Source organism: Cynocephalus volans, chromosome 2 (genome assembly GCF_027409185.1).
Source record: "Cynocephalus volans isolate mCynVol1 chromosome 2, mCynVol1.pri, whole genome shotgun sequence".
Lineage (NCBI taxonomy): Eukaryota > Metazoa > Chordata > Mammalia > Dermoptera > Cynocephalidae > Cynocephalus > Cynocephalus volans.
In genome coordinates this window covers 185,274,624-185,295,011 of record NC_084461.1, presented here as the reverse complement: position 1 = coordinate 185,295,011, position 20,388 = coordinate 185,274,624, and the positions used below count along the sequence as shown (strand labels likewise).

Below are 20,388 nucleotides of genomic sequence, written 5' to 3'. Positions count from 1 at the left end.
GGGAGCGCAGCGCGGCGCCGCGGTGGGCGGAGGGCGGCCGGGGCTGGCTGGAGCGCGGCCCGCGGCGGCGAGCGGGCGGCAGGCCCGGCGGGGCAGCGGGCGGCCGCGGCGATCGGGGGCGCAGGGGGCGCCAGGCCTGACCGCCGCCTCCCCGCTCTGCCCGCAGGTCGCCGGGCGCGCGGCCCTCGCCCCGCCGCCGCCTGCCCCGAGCCCCGGAGCGCGGTGGAGGAGCCCCCCGAGGAGCCGGGGGCCCGCGCCCGGCGCCCCCCAGACATGGTGGGCCACCTGCATCTGCAGGGCATGGAGTACAGCCTCAAGGAGCAGAGCCGGGAGGGCTTGCTGGACAGCCCCGACTCCGGGCTGCCCCCCAGCCCCAGCCCCAGCCCGCCCTTCTACTCCCCGGCGCCTGGCATCCCCGACGCCCGCGCGGGGGGCGCCGGCGCCTCCTCGGAGCCCCCCGGACCCAGCGAGACCAGAGCGGTAAGGACGCACCCTCGCGCAGAAACCGGGGCCGGGCCGCGGGTGGGTGCGGGCGGCGCTCGCCGCGCCCCCAAACGCGCTACTACTGCAGGAGCCAGGACTGGCTTCCCTCCTTCTCACCCACAGAGGTGGCACAGTGACAGCCACGCTCCCCAGGTGGGGATCAGGGCGAGTAGGTGGGGGTGGTCTAGCCTGACCCCAGGACCTGCAGACCTTTCCTTCCAGGGGGCCTCCCTCCAGAGTGATTCGTTTTATCATCAGCAGTAAAGGGGGACTAGTGGGCAGGGGGTGAAGGAGTGTTTGAAATTCCCAAAGAAGTTGGCTGCTCCTAGGTGGGCTTGAGCCCCACGGCCGAAGCATGCTGCAGATGTCTGTACCCAGGTCCCCCTGCTGCTCCTGACTCAAGTCCTTGTTTGCTGTCCTGGCGCTGCCAACATGAAAGTTTTTTTTTTTTTTTTTTAAAAACCAAACCCAGACAGGAACCCTTCCTTCCCGGGATGTTAAGGGATGTTGACGTGGAGCTGAGGCGGTGCCTGGGGAAGGCTGGAACCCCAGGTCAGGAAACTCAGGAGTTTTGTCTCCTGCCAGACTCAGCGCAGGGTTTGGGTGGACTTGGTAGGGACCCAGCTTGGTGGCTGGACTGAGGCTGGATGCCCTGGAGGCCCGGCGGGCAATGCGGGTAGAGCGGGCGCCTTCGAAACTTGTGTAAGTGACAAGTCGAAATGAGTGGAGGTTGCTAGCAGCCCCAGTGGCATTTCCCTGTTCCTGACTGCTCCCTGGCCTGCTTGCTGCAGCCTTAACATCTTTTCTGCTGGGACTTGTGTGCTAGCACGACTCAACTTTCCGGGGGCCCCAGGGATGTTCACCTGGTACTTCACAGGACAGGAAATGGCTCCCCCAGCTGAAAATCCTCCCTCCCCACAGCCGACAGGAACTAACGAACGATTTCCCCTGCCTCAAGCCTAATGACTTGAATTTCATTTGTGCCTCCCTTGTTGCTGAGTCCAGTGGGTCCCAGACTTGGCTGCCTGTTGGAATCACTCAGGAAATCTTTAAAAAAATATACCCATGCTTGCCTCCCGCCCCCAGATATTACAGGGTACAACTTGGGCATCAAAATTTTTAAAATTTCCCTAGGGAATTCGAATGGGAACCACTCTCTTAGACCAAAATCATGCAGTGAATTTGAACTTTGATCTCTCTTTTGTGGGGCTGGGTGGTAGAAGGGAAATTGAGGACTTCCAAGAGTTGATAGAGGTGACCGAGGCTGTGTGTAGTGAACTTGATCTGTTGTCTGAACAGGCCAGTTTTCCTGCAAGAATGTCCCAGACTTGGCACAGTTAATAGAGGGTTTTTGGGCTGCACATGCTGGGAATAAGTCCCTGTAGTGTCTTACACAGTGGGGCTCCGAGAAAAGGGACAGCCTTCTTGATTCTTTGCATGACCCAGAAGCCTCCTAAAGAGGATTTCTGGATGTTTTCTCTGCCATTCAGGTCAGCCAGCAGCAGCCACAAGAACAGTGCGCCTGGCTGACTTGTCTTGGCTGTTCTGTTTGACTTTATTTTTTCCCCTTTCTTGCTAACTAGATGCCAGGTATGGAACTGTGCTGCCCTGATCTTCTAATTTGGCTTGAAAGCAAAGCTTGGTGCTACTTCCACACAGATAATGATACCTGGCATTTAGCTAGCCCTCACCATGTGCCAGGAACTGTCCTAAGCCCTTTACTTGTATCAGCTCATTTAATTTTCACAATATTCCTATAAAGTATGCACTCCTATTATCCCCATTTTCCAGAGGGGAAAGCTGAGGCACAGAGGTTAGCAACTTGCCCAAAGTTGCCCAGCTGGCTAGTAGCTGTGCTTACGTGCTAAAATAGAACCCAGGGAATCTGGTTCCCTGAAATCTTACATTATCATCCTTTTCACTGTGGAGCTAATTAACAACTCGAGTGGGGTTTTTTTAATTGAAAAACAAAATGCCTCTGTACCTATGGGGTTTGAGGTGCTGCTTTTAATAAAAAGAGAGGAAGTGGTTGCCAAGGACAACCTCTTCTCAGCTTTGGGGCCTGCAGCTGTGGCCCCGCCCACCTACCCCATTACTAGCGGGGCAGGATGCCCCACCTCCTTGTTAACCCATGCTAAACGATGCTAATCTGGTGTTTAACAAGACCCTGCTTGCCTATGACTGGCCAAGAGTGCTTTGCAGGCACAGATGTAGGCGTCTCAGGAGCAAGAGATGGAAACCTTTTGTGCATCTTGGGGCTGATGGTTTCAAATGCCTCAGGGAGAGGCTGACGGGTAAGCTGGGCCAGGTTGCCTCTGGTATCCTCTCAGCTTCGTGTGTCATTCCATACTGGTCTGGATTTCAGCCTGCTTTGTGCAGGGTGGGTGTCTTTGTTCTGACACCCAATTACCAACACTGCCTTCCTGATCATAGTTGGTGGCATGCACCTCAGCCAGGGGGGTGGGCTGCAGTCCTTTCCCCAAACCCTAGCTGCTGAGGTCCTCACCAGCTTGTCACCCTGTCTATTATGCTGGATGTGCATGTCAAATTGGCCTACACTTCCCTTCATCAGAGGTCCCATTCCTTCCTAACCCCTGCAGCTTTGTTTTGATAGGCTGGACTTGCCTTCTGGACAGTCCCCCATTGGTGCAGGGTATCTGGGCAGAGGCTGGCTGCAAGGTTGCCTTCAAGATGTAAAAGGCATTGGGGACCAGGCTGGGAATGAATTAACCCTCCTTCCTCACCTGACCTTGGGTTTTTCTCGCTCACTCTTGGAGCAAAGGTGGGGGAAATGTCCCGAAGACTCCCAAACCAAATGAAGATCTGGGAATCAGTCATGTGTCCCAACAATATTTATTGAGCACCTACTGTGAGTCTCCCACTGTTTGGAACCATGGGGGACATAGTAGTGAACAAGATATTCAAAGTCCTTGCCCTCATGGAACTTAAATATGTGATGCAGTAGCAGGTGGATTGATAAATGCCCTTAAGACAAAAAGCTGGGTGAGAGGTGGAGCAAGTTTAGACAGGATGGTCAGGGAAGTGACATTTAACAGAAACCTGAAAAAAAAATCAGGGAGTGAACTTTACGGTTCTAGAGCTGAAGTATGTCTCAGTCCAAGAGAACGGCAAGTGCAAAGGTCCTGTGGCAAGAGCAAGACGGGTATGTTCAAGGAGAGAATGAGGGGCAGAGGTAGGAGAGGCCAGGACAGTGCTTCTAGGCTAAGCCAAGGCTGGGAATTAAAATTCCATTTGGTCTCTTAAAAATGTACTTGTGACTTACATTTTTGTTTTTTAAAATCATGAACTCCTCCAGCTCCCAAACCAGAAACCCAAATCAGAGACTGAACTGAGGGGTGCCCACCAAGGACACAGAAAGTGGCCTTTTGCATCTGTGCAAGACACGTCTCAGAGCAGGTGGGGCCCAGCTGTCCAGCATGACCCAGGACAGCCCAGGCTGGCTTCTGGGCCTGGGGGGGAGAGGGTTGCCTGTCACCTGCATTCATCCCACAAATAGTTAAGCCAGGCCAGGCAAGGGACAGAACCTTGAACGAGACAGACACAGGCACTGCTGACTTCCAGCTCTCAGGGCCTGGACTGTCGTTGTGGGTGTCCTTCCTCCCTCCTCCCCACTCTGCCTTGCAGCACTGTGGGCACTAGGGGGTGGAGAGAGTAAGGATGGGTATGTGTGGCAGACACCCTCTCCCCAAGTTAGCATGGGCAGTTTGGGGAACCAGCCCTGTCCTAGCTTACGGACCTTGGGAAGACCTCAAGTAGCATTTAGGATCTTACCTTGTGGTCTCTGGGGTGCATGGGCAAGAGAACAGCCCCGTGTGGCAAGCGAAGGACTCAGTCTACTATGGAGCGATGACAGGAGGGGACAGGTCTGAGCTTTTAGCACCTCCCCAATACAGAGATGGGGGTCCTCTGGCTCTGGGCTCTACCTGCAGCTGGTTTGCCTGGCCCTTGTCATCATGTTGCTCCTGTCACACACAGAGCCCACCTCTCCCCATCCCATCTCTCCTGGTCAGGGTGCATTTCTGAGTGACACATTTGAGAATTTCCCTAAGAATGATGGGCTGTCTCCATGGACCCAGATTCTGAGAGAAGCCCGTGTGGGTCAGATCTAAGCAGAATCAGTGGTGAGAGTGAGGTGTCTTTACCCATTCTTAAAAATTTCTCTGGGGTGCCTGGCCCTTTGAGACCACCTATGGTCACAGCTACCTATTAGGACCTTGGCTGTCACCCTCAGGACTCCTGGATTGTCTCATTTCTCTGTTTCTTGTCTGTGATGGTGAGTGCAACCGGTTATGAGAGAGGAAAGTGAAGGGAGCTAGGGAGGAAGTTCCCCGGGGTTGGGAAGAACGGATGAGTGAATGAGTGGATAGATGGATGGATGGACGGACACATGGATGGATGGATGGACAGACAGATGAATGGATGGATGGATGGATGGACTGGAGAAACAGGAATCAGCCCCCAGGGCCCCCAGCAGGCTCACAGGCATGTCTCTGCAAAGGTGTCTAAGCAAGCTCAGGTGGAAGAGAGCCAGATGTGTCAGGCCAAGGTGGGAGGAGCCCATTTGCAGAAAGGGAGGCTGTGAGGAGAAAGAGGAGGCAAAGCCAGAAACGCTGGCGCCTGCTTTCAGCCGGCATCTGCTTGATCCTGGATGAAGTGCCCTCCAGCGGAAATGTACAAAAGTCTCTGACAGCCCCAGGTCTCCAGGCGGGCTCACGTGTCTGAGTAATTCAACTTTATCTGCAGCTTTAGTGTGAAAAGACAACAAATAGGCCCACACCCTTCCACGTGCTCTGGAAAGCAAGGATCGAGCAGGAGCCACTTTCATGGGGAAAATGTTGCTAGACAGGACCTGGCATCGACTGTCCTGGGGGCAGGTGTGGCCTGTCCATTTTGCCCCTCGGTGCTCCTGGCCTCCCAGCTGGGAGATGGTACATGAAGTGTGACATTTCCTTAAGTGACCTTGAATCTTAGGATGCACAAAAAATACACAGGGAATATCTGTCTACCTTGCAGCAGATCAGGCCTCTGTAAGAGCAGGGTTTGGGCACATTATTCTTTGTGTACAAAGAGCAGGTCACTTTCTTGGAGGCACCTGGTCATTGTGAACTGTGTCTTCCGGAAAGGCCCGTTTTCTGCATCTTCAGGGGAAGTGGGATCCCTTCAGTCCCCCACAAGGTGATTCTTGTGCCCTAGGATGGTGGCCTCACTCCTGTGGCTGGCTGGCAGAACCTAGCAGGTACCTGAACCAGCTTCCTCGGCTGCTGTAACCAAAGTCCCACAATGTGGGTGGCTTAAAACAACAGAAATTTATTCTCTCACAGTTCTGGGGGCCAGAAGTCTGAAATCAAGGTGTCAACAGGGCCAGGCTCCCTCTGAAGTCTCTGGGGAAAAATCCATTCCATGCATCTGTCCTGGCTTCTGGTGGTTGCCGGCAGTCCTTGGCATTCCTTGGCTTGTAGATGCATTACTCCATTCTCTGCTCCCATCTTCACATGGCCTTTCTCTCTCTGTGTGTCCCTGCATCCAAATTTCCCTCTTTTTGTAGAGACACCAGTCTTTGGATTGCATCCACCCTAACCCAGTGTGACTTCATTTTAACTTGATCACATCTGTAAACACCCTCTTTGCAAATAAGGCCACATTTGCAGGTCCCTGGGTTCAGGACTGAACTTGTCTTTGTGGGGGACACAGTCAGCCCACAGCAGTCAGTTCTGCTCCCTCGAGTCCATCTGGCTGACCTGTCTTAGGGAGGGAGCCCATCCTGAGCACAGCGTCCGATCTGTGCTGTGTGTTTGCTCATGGTTTCACTGTTCCAGGGGTTACACCTTGGGCCTGTGGGGTCTGTGCTGGGCCCTTGATACTTTGTGGCTCTCCAGGGCTCCCCGTAAGCAGGCTGTGTTCTTTCCATGGCCCCACTCACCACCCTGTTGTGCCACGTTGGGGAAGAACAACAGGAAAGAGCCCCTTCTCCACTGCCCAGGACTTGCCAGCAACAGTCAAGGGCGGGAATTCTTGGTGCTTCAATGTCCTCTTCTCGGTTCACTTTCCTCGTGGATGAGGGTCAAGGTCAACCTTAGCCCAGCGTGTGAGCTTCTGGTCTCACATTCCAAATGCATGCTGGAGATAGTCAAATTTAATTCTAATGGCACGAAAGCCATCACCAGCCAGCGAGGTTAATGTCCTTCAGAAAGGCCATTTTAGCCATTGCAAAGGTTCCATGTGGCTTTGGCAAGGATGCCTCCACCCTAGCCAGTGTGGGGTCTCCCTGGCTGTCTTTCTCTCTCCAGGAACAGCAGTAGGAGGCTCTGGACTTCCCCTGCCACCCACTGCTCCATTGATGGGGCGCTTGCTGGTGCATGGTTCTGTGGACTGTGGCATGGCCTCAGCCATATCCCATGCCTTGTGTCATCCAGGCTCTATGTGAATGCCGGATGCCTTTCTTGTGGGCCCCTGCCCAGGTAGGCCAGGATCCCCAGTTGGGTTGGGTGGGGCAGTCACCGTGTGGCACTGAGCTCTCTGAGCAGAGTGGTTATCTTTCTCTGCCACCTGTGGGCCGTGGCCTGTACAGCAGCCAGGACAGGGCAAGGCCTCCAGAGCACCTGCGTGTGCCGCTGCTTCCAGCCAGCGAGTGTTCATGCCTGCCCCACGGCTCCCAGGGAGGGCAGGTGAATCACCGGGCCCAGTGGGCGGGGCCGGGAGTGTGGCGGGCAGCCCTTGCCCGCTGTCCTCTGGACCCCACTCCCTCTGAGGTCTGCCGGGGTCCCCCCCCACACCCCTGCTTCCCCAGGAGACCCAGGGAGTCAGCCCAGCCACCCCAGGCTGAGATGGGGTGTGGACCAGCCATCAGAGGGACGAGGACAGGTGGCGTTGGGGAGGGGGTGGTCCGGCCTTCTGCTGTCAGCTCGTCTGTGCCTGGGACACATTTGTTCTACCCCACCCTGTATCCCTGAGCTGCGAGGGGACAAGAAGACCCTCAGGACACTGGCCAGAGTGTGTCTCTCCTTCCCAGCCCCCTGTGTGGGCCTCACGGACAGCACCGACTCATCTTACAGATGAGCGAGCCGGGGCACCGTGAGCAGGCAGCGAATAGAATAAGCACCTGGGCCTGGTGAGAAAAGAACTGGGTGGGCCTCCCTGGATGGGGCTGAGGAGACCTGGTCCATCTGGGGGCTTTCTGGGTACGACGTGGGCCTGGTGACCGGCCAAGCAGGTGCACCGTCGGCAGGTCCCCTGGTGTGCGTGTGTACCCGAGCTCCCTCCTCAGTCCTCCCCTACCCTGGTTGCCCCTGTGGGACGGTGACCCAGTCTTTGAGGAGCACCTTGTTCCAGTGTGGCTGGGAAGTCACTCTCCCGGGGCCTGCAGCTGCTTCTTGGCTGCGAGAGGCACTTTCCTGCCTGCTCTCCAGGCTGGCGGGACTCCACGGCCAGCGCTACCATTTTGATGTTAAAATAACCCTGCAGCCAGAGAGACACAGATCCAAGCTTCCGGATGGCCCGGCGGCTGCCACCATCTGCCCTCGGTGCCTGTCCCTGGAGCCTGGTGGGAGTGTCCTCAGCCTTAGCTGGGGACTTCCCTGCCATCTTGCCACCCTGGTTGGCCCGCCTGCCTGCCTCTGGGCTTGCGCTGGCTTCTCGAATCTCCCGTGTGGCACTTCCAGCTTGGGCGGATTTTAGATGTTTTTCCAGTGGGGCCATTTGGAAAACGGTGCCCAGAGCTTCAGTGTCCAGCCCCAGGCTGTGAATTGAGCCTTGTCTGCTGGCCTGGCAGCCAGTTGGGGAGTGAGATCCGGCCGGAGCGGGGCTGCCGTCACGTTGGCCCCAAGGTCCTGTCGGGGCAGCAGCAGGAGGGTTTGGCAGTTTCTTTATTCTGGGTAGACCCCAGACAGATAGCGGGGCTCAGCTCTGTGCCAACAGCACTGAAGGCTTTACTCCCAAAGAAGTCCCCCTGCTCACTAGCTTGAGAATTACTCTGTCTTGGGCAGGCATGGGTGGTTGAACAGCAGCAGGCTGCTTCTCTCCCTCCAGCCTCAAAACACCTCCCCAAACCTTAGCACCCATGTTCATGTCCCCTCCCACATCGGAATCGTCCTTTCCTCTTCTGTGGCCAAGGTCACCCCTTCTTGTACAATAAGCATCCTGAGAGGTGCTGGGCCTCATCCTACCCAGCGCACAGTAGGTGCGTAGCAAACCCCTGCATACGTCTGGGAATATGCCAAGCTTCAGATAAAGTCTTTTGGGGAGAGAATATTATTTCTATAAGCATCAAGTCATGGAGTTTTGCAGCTGGGGTCAGTGTGGACTTAGTGGTGGGCCACGGAGGATGCTAGATATGCCTAAGTCTTGTCTCCTGAAATCATGTGTGATTGCTCCTGGAAGGTAGGAGTAGTGTTATCTAAGGCTCAAAAGGGTGTGGATCGTACGTCTCTCCAGGAAGGTCACCAGCCCAGACCTGCGGGAAAAAGGAGCATGCCTAATACAAGCCAACTCTCATCCAGTGCTAACTGTGGGTGAGGCTCTGTTCGCCATTTACCCACTTACCGAAGCCTGTGGGGCAGGAAACACCCCACTTCAGACAGGAGGAGGCTGTGGCCCAGAGAGGGGAAGTCATTTGGCCCAAGGCACACAATTTATTGTCTCTTATGGCTTCTGTAACAAATTACCACAGATAGTGTGGCTTAAAACAACGTATTATCCGACAGCTCTTGAGGTCAGAAGTCCTAAAATCAGAGGGTCGGCAGTGCTGGTTCCTTCTGGAGGCTCAGAGAGAGTCTGTTTCTTTGTCTTTTTCAGCTTCTAGAGGTGCCTGTGTTCGTTGGCTTGTGGCCCCTTCTTCTTGTCCAAAGCCAGCAGCGCAGCATCTTCCAGTCCCTGACTCTGACCCCCTGCCTCCCTCTTATAAGGACCCTGTGATGACCTAGGGCCTGCCCGGATAATCCAGGATCATGTCCCCATCTCGGGGTGTTTAACCTGATCCCATCTGCAAAGCCCTTTTGCTATATTCACAGGTCTCGGGGGTTAGGACGTACATTTTGGGGGGCCATATTCAGCCTGCCATACAAGGAAGGAAGTAGAGGCTGCCTCTTTTTTGGGCCACTTGCTCCTTATAAATGCCAGGGAGAGACAGGACCACCTTGAGGACAGCAGCTGGGGTTGTGAGGAACCTTCTCCTCTAAGCCTTGTATCCTTTCTCCCTGTGGACCTCAGACCTCAGCCCTTGTTCTGGGGACACCATGACCAACAGGGATGGGGCTGCTGGTGGTCCTTGTCCTCAGGCTGCTGCCAGACTTGAAGACAAGCTTGAGCCTGGCCTTGGGGGACTCGGGGAGGGGACTGTTTTGCTGGTGTGAGATCTCACCTCTTGATAGTGCAGGGTCTGTGAGATGCTGGGCCCCGGGGTTAGAGAGGTGATCAGGTCTCAGACCTTAAAGGACTTGTGGTCTGGGGGTGACAGACACACACAGAGTGGCAGCAGTGGAGGCTGGCATATGGGTGCTCTGGGGACCCTGCAGAGGATGGCACAAAGACAGGGAGATGACACCTGGGTTTACTCTTATGGGGCCAAGTGAGAAGGAACCAGAAAGACATTCCCAGTAAAAGGAACAGCATGGGCCAAGGTACAAATGCAGCCTGGGACACAGCTGGGAGGGGGTGGGGGGTGGATAACAGATAAAGGGGCAGAGGCCCAGTGGGATGTGCCTGGGGGGCGGGGAGGGAGGGAGACTGGGGCCAAGCACAGCAGAGACCGGGCAGGGCCCCAGGCATGGGAGGCAGCGGAGGAATGTGGGTAAGGGCACACAGACTCTGGAGGCCTGGGGTTTGAACCCCAATCTGCCTCTTCCTAGCTGTGTGACCTCGGGCAAGTTACTTAGCTACTCTGGGCCTCAGTTTCAGCATCTAGAAAATGAGGATGCTGCTAGCAGCTCCCTGCTGGGGTTGTTGTGAGGACTGAGTGAGTGAATATGTGCCCAGAACAGTGCCTGGTGCCATGAGAGCTCAGGAAGCATCGGCTGCTGTGATTGGTCCTCACTGGCCAGGTGAGGATGAGGAGGCCTGGCGGGGAGGGGACAGATGTAGGACATCTCACGCTGGCAGGTGGGCAGACTTGGCCCTGAGTTTATGATTTCCACCTTGTCTGACTTCAGCCCTCACTCCTCTGCCTGTGGTAGGTGTGCATGTGGTTGCCATGGTTATGGGCTCAGCCCTGGAGTGTGCCCCAGCTATGAAGGCAGGAGCCTGGAGAGAGAGGGTTCCCACAGCCAGGTGTCCTTCGTGGGAGCCAGGTGCCCCTCTTCACTCAAGAACTAGGGGTTGAGCAGCACCCATGTGCTAGATGCCAGGGTGTCAGGAGGGCCACCTGCCTCCCCACCCTCGTGGGGGGGTCACGATCCCACCCTCACAGCTGGGGTTGGGGAGAGCAGACAGCAGCAAACCTAGAAAGATGCTCAGCGAGTGCTGAGTTATGAGCGTGACGGGGGCGGGCAGGGCAGCGGGAGCTGTGGACAGTGCTCCCCTTCTCAGAATCACACGCAGCCCCCGCGCCTGGGGCTCCCCTTCCTCCAGAGCTGTCCCTGGGGTGACAGGGAGTTTCCTCTCCAAGAAGGTTACTCCCACCCCAGGGGGCAGCCAGCAGCCAATGGCCAGCCCTCAGTGGTGGGACCAACTTGGGTGCAGTTCACACTCATGAGCTCCCGTGTGATTGGGGTCAGGCGGTCACGGCTGAGCCCCTGTCGTTGCTGGGCTATCCCCTGCTCAGTCCCTGTGTCCCTGTCCCCTACAAGGGCTCCCCCAACAGATTAGGTTCAGAAGACTCCCTGTCTCCAGTCCCTGATCCGACTCTGGTGGCCAGAATGAGGGAAGGAAGCCAGGCTGGGGACCCGCAGGACAGCCTGTCCCATCAGGCCCTGGCGTGTTCACGGGGGCAGGGGCGCGCCATAGGCCTTGGGATCGCACTTCTGTTTTGATTCTTAGAATTTGGCCTTTTTGTATTATCTTCCTCGGTCTGATGTAACAAAGTACCACGAACTGGGTGGTTGAAAACGATAGAAATGTATTGTCTCACTGTTCTGGAGACAGAGGTCCAAATTCAGGTGTGGCCAGGGCCACAGTCCCTCTGATGGCTCCAGGGCAGGATCCTTCCTGCCTCTCCCAGCTCCCAGTGGCTCCAGGCGTTCTTTGGCTTGTGGCTGCGTCGCTCTGGTCCTGCCTCTGTCTTCTTCCCTCTATGTGTCTCTGTGTCCTCTCCTCTTCTCTCAGAGACACCGGTCATTGGATTTAGGGCTCACCCTAATCCAGGATGATCTCATTTCAAGATCCTTTATGTAATTACATCTGCAAAGACCTTATTTCAAATGACGTCCCATTCACAGTTTCTGTGTGGACGTGAGCTTTAGGGGACAGGCTTCAATCCACTGCACATGTCCTCAGAAACCTGACTGTGGCTGCACTTTCCGTGTCATCACTTTGCCCCTCCCCGCTGCTCCTAAAGACCCCCGTGGGTTCACCAGGACAGCCCGGGAGAGGGGCTGTTCCCCATGCCCCAGGGAGAGGGTCCACTGGTTTCTGATGGGTGTGTGGCCTCCCTTCGGTCCTTGCAGAGGCAGCAATGGCCTCTGCCCCTGTCCCCAATGTCCCATCAGCTCCCTCTCCCAGACCCCAGGCATCTCCAGCTCCACTGCCCCAACACAGGCAGACACAGAGCCAGGAGCAAAGCCGGGACCCAGCATTTCCCCAGCCAGGGGGTCTGAGTGGTTCTGAGCCAGCAGCAGGGGTGTCCTGGGCCTGTCCTTTGAGAGCTTCCAAGCACAATATGGAGCAGTCATTTCGGGGGTGGGGGCTGGCCTACAGGGTGAAACCTCACCCTTGTGTATGAGGACACTCTGGAAAATAAGTAAAATGCATATGCCTTAGGACAGCACTAGCACTGTGCAGTAGAACTTTCTGTGACGGTGGGAATGTTTTGGATCTGTCCTGTCCAGGACGGTGGCCGCTGGTCACAGGTGGTAAGTGCAGCTGAGCAATGGAATTTTTATTTTGCTTAATTTTAATTAATTTAACTTGAATGCCCCATGTGGCTAGTTGCTTCTGTGCTAGGCAGCTCAGCCTGGTAACACTGTCCCAAGGTGAGGCGGGCAGGGCCCAGGGGATGCTAATGTCCTGGGTGCTGTCTGGGGCTAAGGTGGCCCCAGTACCTAAGAGGGTGGGGGTCATAGGACACACACAAGTGCAGGGCCTGTGACTGTGGGGCCACAGTTAACTCCTCTTCACCCTTCAGGTCACATCTCAGGTGGCACTTCCACAGGGAAGCCCTCTTTGATTATGTAATGGTCAAGGCCCTTGTCGCTCCAACAGTCATGGCCCTCACCACAGTTGGAATTTTAGTCCATTTGTGGAATATTGGAGAGAGTAAGGGGGATTCGGGCAGCAAGCTCCATGGGAGTGGGGAGACCACCTTCTCTGTTTACCATGGTAACCACAGTTCAGCTCCCAGAGCCAGCACATAGTAGGTGCTCAGCAAATGAGTTCAATAAAAGACCCACAGCTGTGTCCCCCTGAGCTCACTGAGCACTGGTGTGGGCACATGTAGTTACTGGAGAGGTGGGTGGGGGGAGTGGCCTTGCTGGGACAACTGCTACATTAGCAATGCTAATTGGACCAGGTGATGCTGCTTAACAAACATCCCCAGTCTCGATGGCGTCAGATAACAAAGGTTTCGTGTCTCACGATGTGTTCACAGAGGGCTAGCCGTGCCGTTGAGCGTTCTGCCCTTCAGAGGCACTGAGGGTCTATGACTGGCTGAGTACCCCATCTTGAATGTCAGACCAGAGGCAAGAGGGAGGTCTGGGGCATCTTTCACTGGCAGTGAAATCCTTGCTGGGTGGTGACACGTGTCACCTGCAGAACGAGTTGTGTGCCCCTCCCCACAGGGGCCAGGATGTGTGGTTCCCACCCTGTGCGTGGAAGGCAGAGAGCAGGAACCCACTGATGACCGCTGGTGTCCAGGAAGGAAAGTAGGAGGAAGAGCTAGGGGCTGGCACAGATGCGGGAGGACCTCTAGCTCAAGTCCCCGTGTGTCTGACCGAAGGAACGGGGTGCATTGCAGGGTGGAGTCACAGTGGCACCGCGAAGAGATCCCCTGGAGCTACCTCAGAGGCTTCAGAGGAAGAGTCTCTTGGCCCTGTCATGCTTGTGGAATCTGTGCTTCAGAGCAGTCGCTTTGCTGGGCTGTCCCAGGGCCTAGTGTCACTGAAGGAAGAGCACAGATGGTCGGGGATTTTCCTGGGATGGTAGGGGAGGGGAAAGGAGGCCCCTGAGGCTGAGTCAGGAGGGGAGAAAGGGTGGGGGAGGGCAGAAGTGTCCCCACAGTGGCTTGGAGCTGGGCCACAGGAGAGGAAGGTCTCTATATTTGGCACGAGTCTGGGGGGAACCAGCAATGAGCTGAGCTGGGGAAGGTGGACCACAGGGTGGGGTGGGGGCCCTTCGGCCACTTCTCTCAAGGAGAACTAGAGATGGTGGTCTCTGATGGTTGATGTTTCCATAAGGAGTAGAACTTTGGGGACAGACTTTAAAAGACACCTGTGGGATTGGGTCAGGAGGGGTCAGGAGACACTTTCTTTGCATACGTCTGAGGGGCTCTTTCTGTCGGAGCTGTAGATGGCTTCTTTCACCAGAGTATTCTGTTTCCCCACCCTGCCAAGATTTTTCTGGTTACAAGTGTTGGGAAGGTAGCTCAAATTATCTTAAGCTACGGCAATGGATTTGCTGGTGCCTCGCTGAGGGGCTAGCTTCAGGCATGGCTCGATCTAGGCGTTCAACATTGGCAGGACTTGAGCTTTCACCACCTCTGATCTTTGCTCTCCTTGGCGTTGTTTTATTTCCAGATGGGTTTCCCTTAAGTGGTGGCAAGTTGGTCACCCACCCCCCTACATGCTTAGCGACTATTGGGGGGCTTTTCCCACAGCTCCAGCAGAAAACGTTGGCAGGCCTTTCTTTGGCCCAACATGGATCACATGCTTATGCCTAATCCAATCCTTGTCCTCAGGAAGATTCTGTGCTGTTTCCAGAAGAGGTGGACGCTGGGCAGGCAAACCAAGGGTCTGCAAGCCCCCGCCAGGGACGTTTGCCATTCTGACTGGCTTCCTGTACCTCTCCCCTCTACAGGCCTAGGCAGCTCCCACCTGTGTGTCCCTTCCCTTACAGGTGTGTCACAGACAGGTGGAGCAGGGTCTCTCTACCCAGCTTTGGGTGGCATCGGGCAGGGCTGGACACACTTTCTTTTTTTTTTTTTTTTTTTTTTTAAAGATGACCGGTAAGGGGATCTTAACCCTTGACTTGGTGTTGTCAGCACCACGCTCTCCAAGTGAGCCATGGGCCTGCCCTTGGACACACTTTCTGAAGGATGAGCGTGCTGTTCAGCCCTTCACAGAAGATGAAAGAGGAGACCCAGTTCTACAGGGCTCTGAGCCTGGCTCCAGGGGCTTGGTGTGGCCTGGGCTTGTGGACAGAGGCCATTACCACTTCCCCTTATTGAGATGTCTGGGAACTGGGTGCGGCTGGTGGGTGGGGAGCTGTGGGTGGATCCAGGTGGGTGTGCTGGGCAGGTGCCCGATTGCCTGGATTCCACAGAGGGGTGCTGGGGTGGGCTTCCTGATGGACCCTGCAAAGCAGGCTTCTAGACCAAGCCAGGGCTGGAAGGCTGTCAGGTGGTCCTGATGTGCCCAGCAGGTAGCTGAGGCCACAGTGCCAGAGGGCTGATAACTCCATGTCCGTGGCTCTCCCCACAGCCTCTTTCTCTCCTTCAATCCCCCCTGGCTCCTGAGATGAGGCCCCGGATGCTGCCAGTGTTCTTTGGGGAGAGCATCAAGGTGAACCCAGAACCTACACATGAAATCCGGTGAGTGGGCTGCTGGGCTTGGTGGGGGTGGGGCGGGTGCTGGTCCTGACTCGCTGTAGGGTAGGGCTTGGGGCTAGCCAGGCTGGGGTCTCAGTGGCCTCTCCACCCTCTGGGCAGCTCCTCTGGGTACTGCTTCCTGTGCAGGGGTGGCCATGACTTAGCCAGGGGTAAAACTGATTTTAAAAGACTCTGACCCCAGGGGACCTTCTGTCTCCACCGCCACTTTCACCCCAGGCATAGTCCCTGTTTACTTTCTCCCGCAATCTCATTGATTTTTATCTTAAATCCAACCTCCCAGGAAGTTTGGAAAATGATCAACATAACCACTTGCACACCCTCCCTTCTGGTCCTGCCGGATTTCTAGATGTCCGTAACCAAACCATACAGGCAACTGGGGACCCTCGTCCACACGGCGTTCCCACAAGGGTTGAGGAACACTGAGTTGCTCTGTGTTCTTGTGACTGTAACCTAGGCCCTTCATGCCACCATGGTCGCTGCACTGTTCAGTACATCAGGCGCCCTCCCAGGCACACAACATCTTAGGTGGAGTCTGGATTTCTGAGTGAAGGTGGCCCCTCTGGGAACCTCCCTGTATCGATTGGCCCTCCGCTGGGGGCGGCTGGGGCTCAGGCTCCCCAAAGGTGGTCTTGGATCTGTGGGTCTCACCTGAATATCCACAGGCTCTCTGGATCAATTTGTCTGTGTTGAGCTGGAACAGCCAAGTGAGTGACACTCACTGCCTGCTGCCCCCGCCAGCTCGATCTGGTCCCAGGAGACAAGCGGGTCCACTTAGAAGTTTTTTCTCACTGCACAACCCTCGTTTTTAGTTTTTTAAATGCAGACCACAATTAGGTGATCGGAAGCCCCAGCCCAGGGCATGAAGGATGACTTGACTCTTGGGACCTCTGATTCCCATCACAAGGATTTATTGATCATCTGTTGGGACATGGCAGGGAACCAGGTGGGAAATGAGATGGGTCAGGTTCCCCCCCTCCTGGAACTCCTGCTTCTAGTTTGATTTCCCGAAGCTCGGGAAGTGGAACTGGGGGAGACTGGTCAGTCACCTTAGGGAGGGGTCACTCATCTAGGGGCATTGAGGGGACTTTTTGGGATGCCTATTTTGATAATTTCAAACTTATCGAAGAGTTGCAGGAAGGTATAAGCCGCCCTTGTGTGCCCTCGAGCAGATGCACTGGCTGCTTACATTTTGCCCCATTTTTCAAGCATTCACACGTGCTCTCTCTTCACATGGGTAGGAACTTTTTTCTGAACCCTTAGAGTAGATTGGTGACATCCTGCCCTTTAACCCTTACATACTTCTCCATATTTCCTAAGAACAGGGACGTGCTCTTCCCCGACACCAGTACAGCTGTCACAATTGGGAAATCCATGTTGCAACACCCCTGTCTCATCCACACTTAGTATTTATACTTCATTCACTATCCCAATAATATCCTTTTATGGCATATTCCCCCCCCCCAATTCAAGACTAAACCAGGGTCACGTGTTATTTTTAGTTGTCTCTTCTCTTTCGTCTCCTCTAAACTGGAACAGCTCCTCAGCCTTTCTTTGACCTCCTTGACCATGACATTTTGAGGGAGCCCAGGCCCGTGATGTTTAGGAATGTCTGCAGAGGGCCCTTTTCACGTTCATGGTGAGGGTGAGGGACCAGGCTGCCCCCATCCTGAGCCTACTCCTGCTTCCCTCTGCCCTCCCCAGCTGCAACTCTGAGGTCAAGTATGCCTCAGAGAAGCACTTCCGGGACAAGGTCTTCTACGTGCCCGTGCCTACAGTCACAGCCTATAGTGAGACGATCGTGGCCGCGCCCAACTGTACGTGGCGCAGCTACCGCAGCCAGCTGACCCTGGAGCCGCGCCCGCGGGCCCTGCACTTCCGCAGCACAACCATCATCTTCCCCAAGCACACCAGGAACACCTTCCGGACCACCCTGCACTGCAGCCTGGGCCGGCCCAGCCGCTGGTTCACCTCCAGTGTGCAGCTGCAGCTGTGCCAGGACCCTGGCCCTGGCCTCCTGGGCCCAGCTGCACTCTAACGGGGCTGGGGCTGGCACCTGGGCTGTGGTCAGGCCAGGAGCCCCGGGGAGGACAGACTCGATGGGCTTGGCCTAGAGCCTGGGCGGGTGGGAGGTGGGGAGGCCGCAGGGCCAGGGACCAGCGTGGAACAAGGAGGCTGCTCTTGGCTGCCCTCCCTGGCCCACAGGCTGGGCTGTCTGTGACCTTGTTCCAGTGCAGAAGACTCAGTAAATGCATCTATTTTATTAGCACTCAAACCGGCGAGGCAGGCTGGGCATGCACCATTCAGTGGTGGCCGCCTCAAAGGGGAGGGAGGGAAGAATGAGCCTGTGGTGTGCCCTTAAAGCTGGAACAGCTCCAGTGCTGGAGGGACAGAGGATCCCAGCCTTGCCTGGGGTGGGGGTACCTCAGCTCCTTGAGACCCCTGCCACTCCACGTGTCCAGGGCTGTGGCCGGCTCCAAGTCTGCGTGCGAGGGAAGAAGAATCCTATCCAGACATACTCTGCTCCTGGAAAGGGGTGTCTCCAAAATGGGCCTTTCAAATGTGTGCAGCTGGCGGGGAGAGGCCCAGCATCCAGAGTGCTGGATGCAGCAAGTGCCGTGGCTGAGCCACCTCGGGTGCACACTGAGCCGGGAGGTTGGGCAAAGGCTGGATTTGGATGCCAGGCCTGATGTTGGTTATACTGGGGGTGGCAGGGGGGACCATCTGGAAAGTACTTTGCACCATAGCTGTCCAGTATCCTGTGGCCTCCAGTGTGGAAGATTCAGGACACAGCCCGTGGAGGTGGAGGCCTTTGGGCTCAGTGTCCAGAGCCTCACTGCAGGGTCCCCGGCTGATACCTGTCCACACAACACCTTCAGGACTAGAACACTTGAACGTCAAAACCTTGGTGCCAGCTGCCATGGGAGGCGTTGAAGCTCGGAAATGTTGCTGTCACCTGCGTGAGGCCAAGTCTGGACTCAAACGGCCTCTGAGCTCAGGTGTGAGGCCATGTCTGGACTCAAGGGGCTCTGAGCTCAGCTGTCTCCTTAAAGAGAGACCGTAGAGGCCAGGCTGCCCTCCCTCAGGACTCCGGTTCCTACATGTGATCAATTCTACGACAACGTGTTATTATTCCTTAATGCTGCAGGTTCACCTTGCATATGTGATATCAGGGGAGGAAGACAAGTGAGATGGAGACAGGGCTCTGGGCTCCCTGGGACAAGCCAGGACGTGCTGGGTCTGGGGTGACCACAGCCTGATGCTTCTAATGGCTGCCTGAGCCGCTGCATGAACACCCCCAAAGCCTCGCTGTGGCCATGGAGATGCCCCTTTGAGCCTTCCTCCCTCTCAGACCCAAGTGCACCCAGCCGTTGGGGGCTGCCCCTGCCACCCCCTTGGTAACCGCCAGGGAAAGGCTATCTGGGCTTTTGCTCCCTCCAGGGATATGAAGACGGACTACCTGGAGCTCATGTCCAGGAGACGCAGAATGACTGATCTATTTTTGTATATCTACACAGATAGTGCATTTTCTCTCCAGAGATGCTTTCTGATCAACAAAGAAATAACTTAAGAATTGATTATCTTAATAAACTGTGCAAGCCCAAAGGGACTTCCTTTTCTGTTTTAAGACCCTCAGGTCCCACTGCAGGGGGAAACTTGGTGTTCACAGGCCTATGGTACTCTGTGGCCACCGCTTTTCTTCCTACCCAGAGCTGGCTTCCTAGGGGACAAGGAGGAACTTAACCCCCACCCTCACCCAAGAGCTAGCTAACAAATGCAGAGGCTCAGGCCCCACCCAGGGACTTGGGCCTGGGGGGGTGGGTCCTTGGAGGGGCCTGGGAGTCTGCATCCCGATGCCATGCATGTGCATCTTGCCCTCAGCACCAACAGACCCCCGCAGCCCACCTGGTCCCTGGAGAACAGTCCCAGGTCTGCAGAGCAGGCAGCCAGGATGCACCTTGTGGCTGATTTCTCCCCATCTTGTCCTTGGAGGGGCCCGAGGGGGCCCGGGTTGTGAATGCATTAAAGGAGACACTGGGTGCCACAGGACAATGTCCTTGAGTCAGAAAATCAGACTGGAATTAGCTCCGGGGCTCTGGAGTTGCTGGGGGCAGGGGACAAGGGGGTGCCTTTTGATATAGAAGCATTTTGCTGGGGACAGACCCTCCAAGGGAGTGGTCACAGGAGTGCAAACCCTAGCCTGGCAGTGCACAAACTAACAACAGAGACAGCTGTGCTAGTGAGCTGAGGGCATTCACTTTGCTGACTGACTATGCTCAGGCACTGCATTAAACAGTTCATTTGATTTCACTTACTTCATCCCTACCCATGGAGATGGGTACTGCTCAATCTCCATTTTCTAGAGAAGTAAGGCACAGAGAGGTTAAGCAACTTGCCCAAAGTCACACAGCTAGTACAAGGCAGAGACTGGATGTGAACCCAAGATCTCTGGCATTCCTGACCACTCAGCCATCTGCCTTGACAGGGTGAGCCCTAACCAGGGAAAGGGGCAGTGAAAGCCAGGAGAGGCCAAGTCAAGAACAGTTTACATTAACATGAGGATGAATCTTGAGGCCTCTGCTGGCCTGTGTGGATGAGCAGGACACAAACACAGCCTTAGCAGCCCCAGACCTCAGTCCTGCTTTAATGATGGGATTCCACGCACGCACACCCTGGGGGTATTCTTTGCACTCTCCTTAGGCCATGCAGAGTCCACTCCACAAGCTTAACTTCTATTCACATCGTTGATCTCGGACCACTTTGAAGGAAGAATGGGTTGGACTTTCTGACATGTATAATTGGGTGGCAATGTATCTAGTGACCCCGGAGATGCCCCTGGGAACAGTGTGTGCTCTGGGGCCCCGGCTGGTTTGGCTGAGACTGTCAGATCCGCACAGAGCCTGAGGCTCTCCCTGCCCAGTCCTGTTCCTCTCCCGTCTTTTATGGGTGTCACCCCCAATAAACCTTTTACCCTCCTA

The 20,388-nt window shown here is 55.7% G+C and overlaps 1 protein-coding gene across 1 annotated transcript; it reads left to right on the top strand.

The window, feature by feature from the left end:
* The first annotated feature begins 129 nt into the window (after positions 1-129).
* On the top strand, positions 130-20,388 carry RFLNA (refilin A). The gene is made up of 3 exons (XM_063086270.1): positions 130-480; positions 15,285-15,394; positions 17,114-20,388. Exons 1-3 carry the CDS (start codon positions 274-276, stop codon positions 17,445-17,447), a joined length of 651 nt encoding a protein of 216 aa, XP_062942340.1. The 5' UTR covers positions 130-273; the 3' UTR covers positions 17,448-20,388.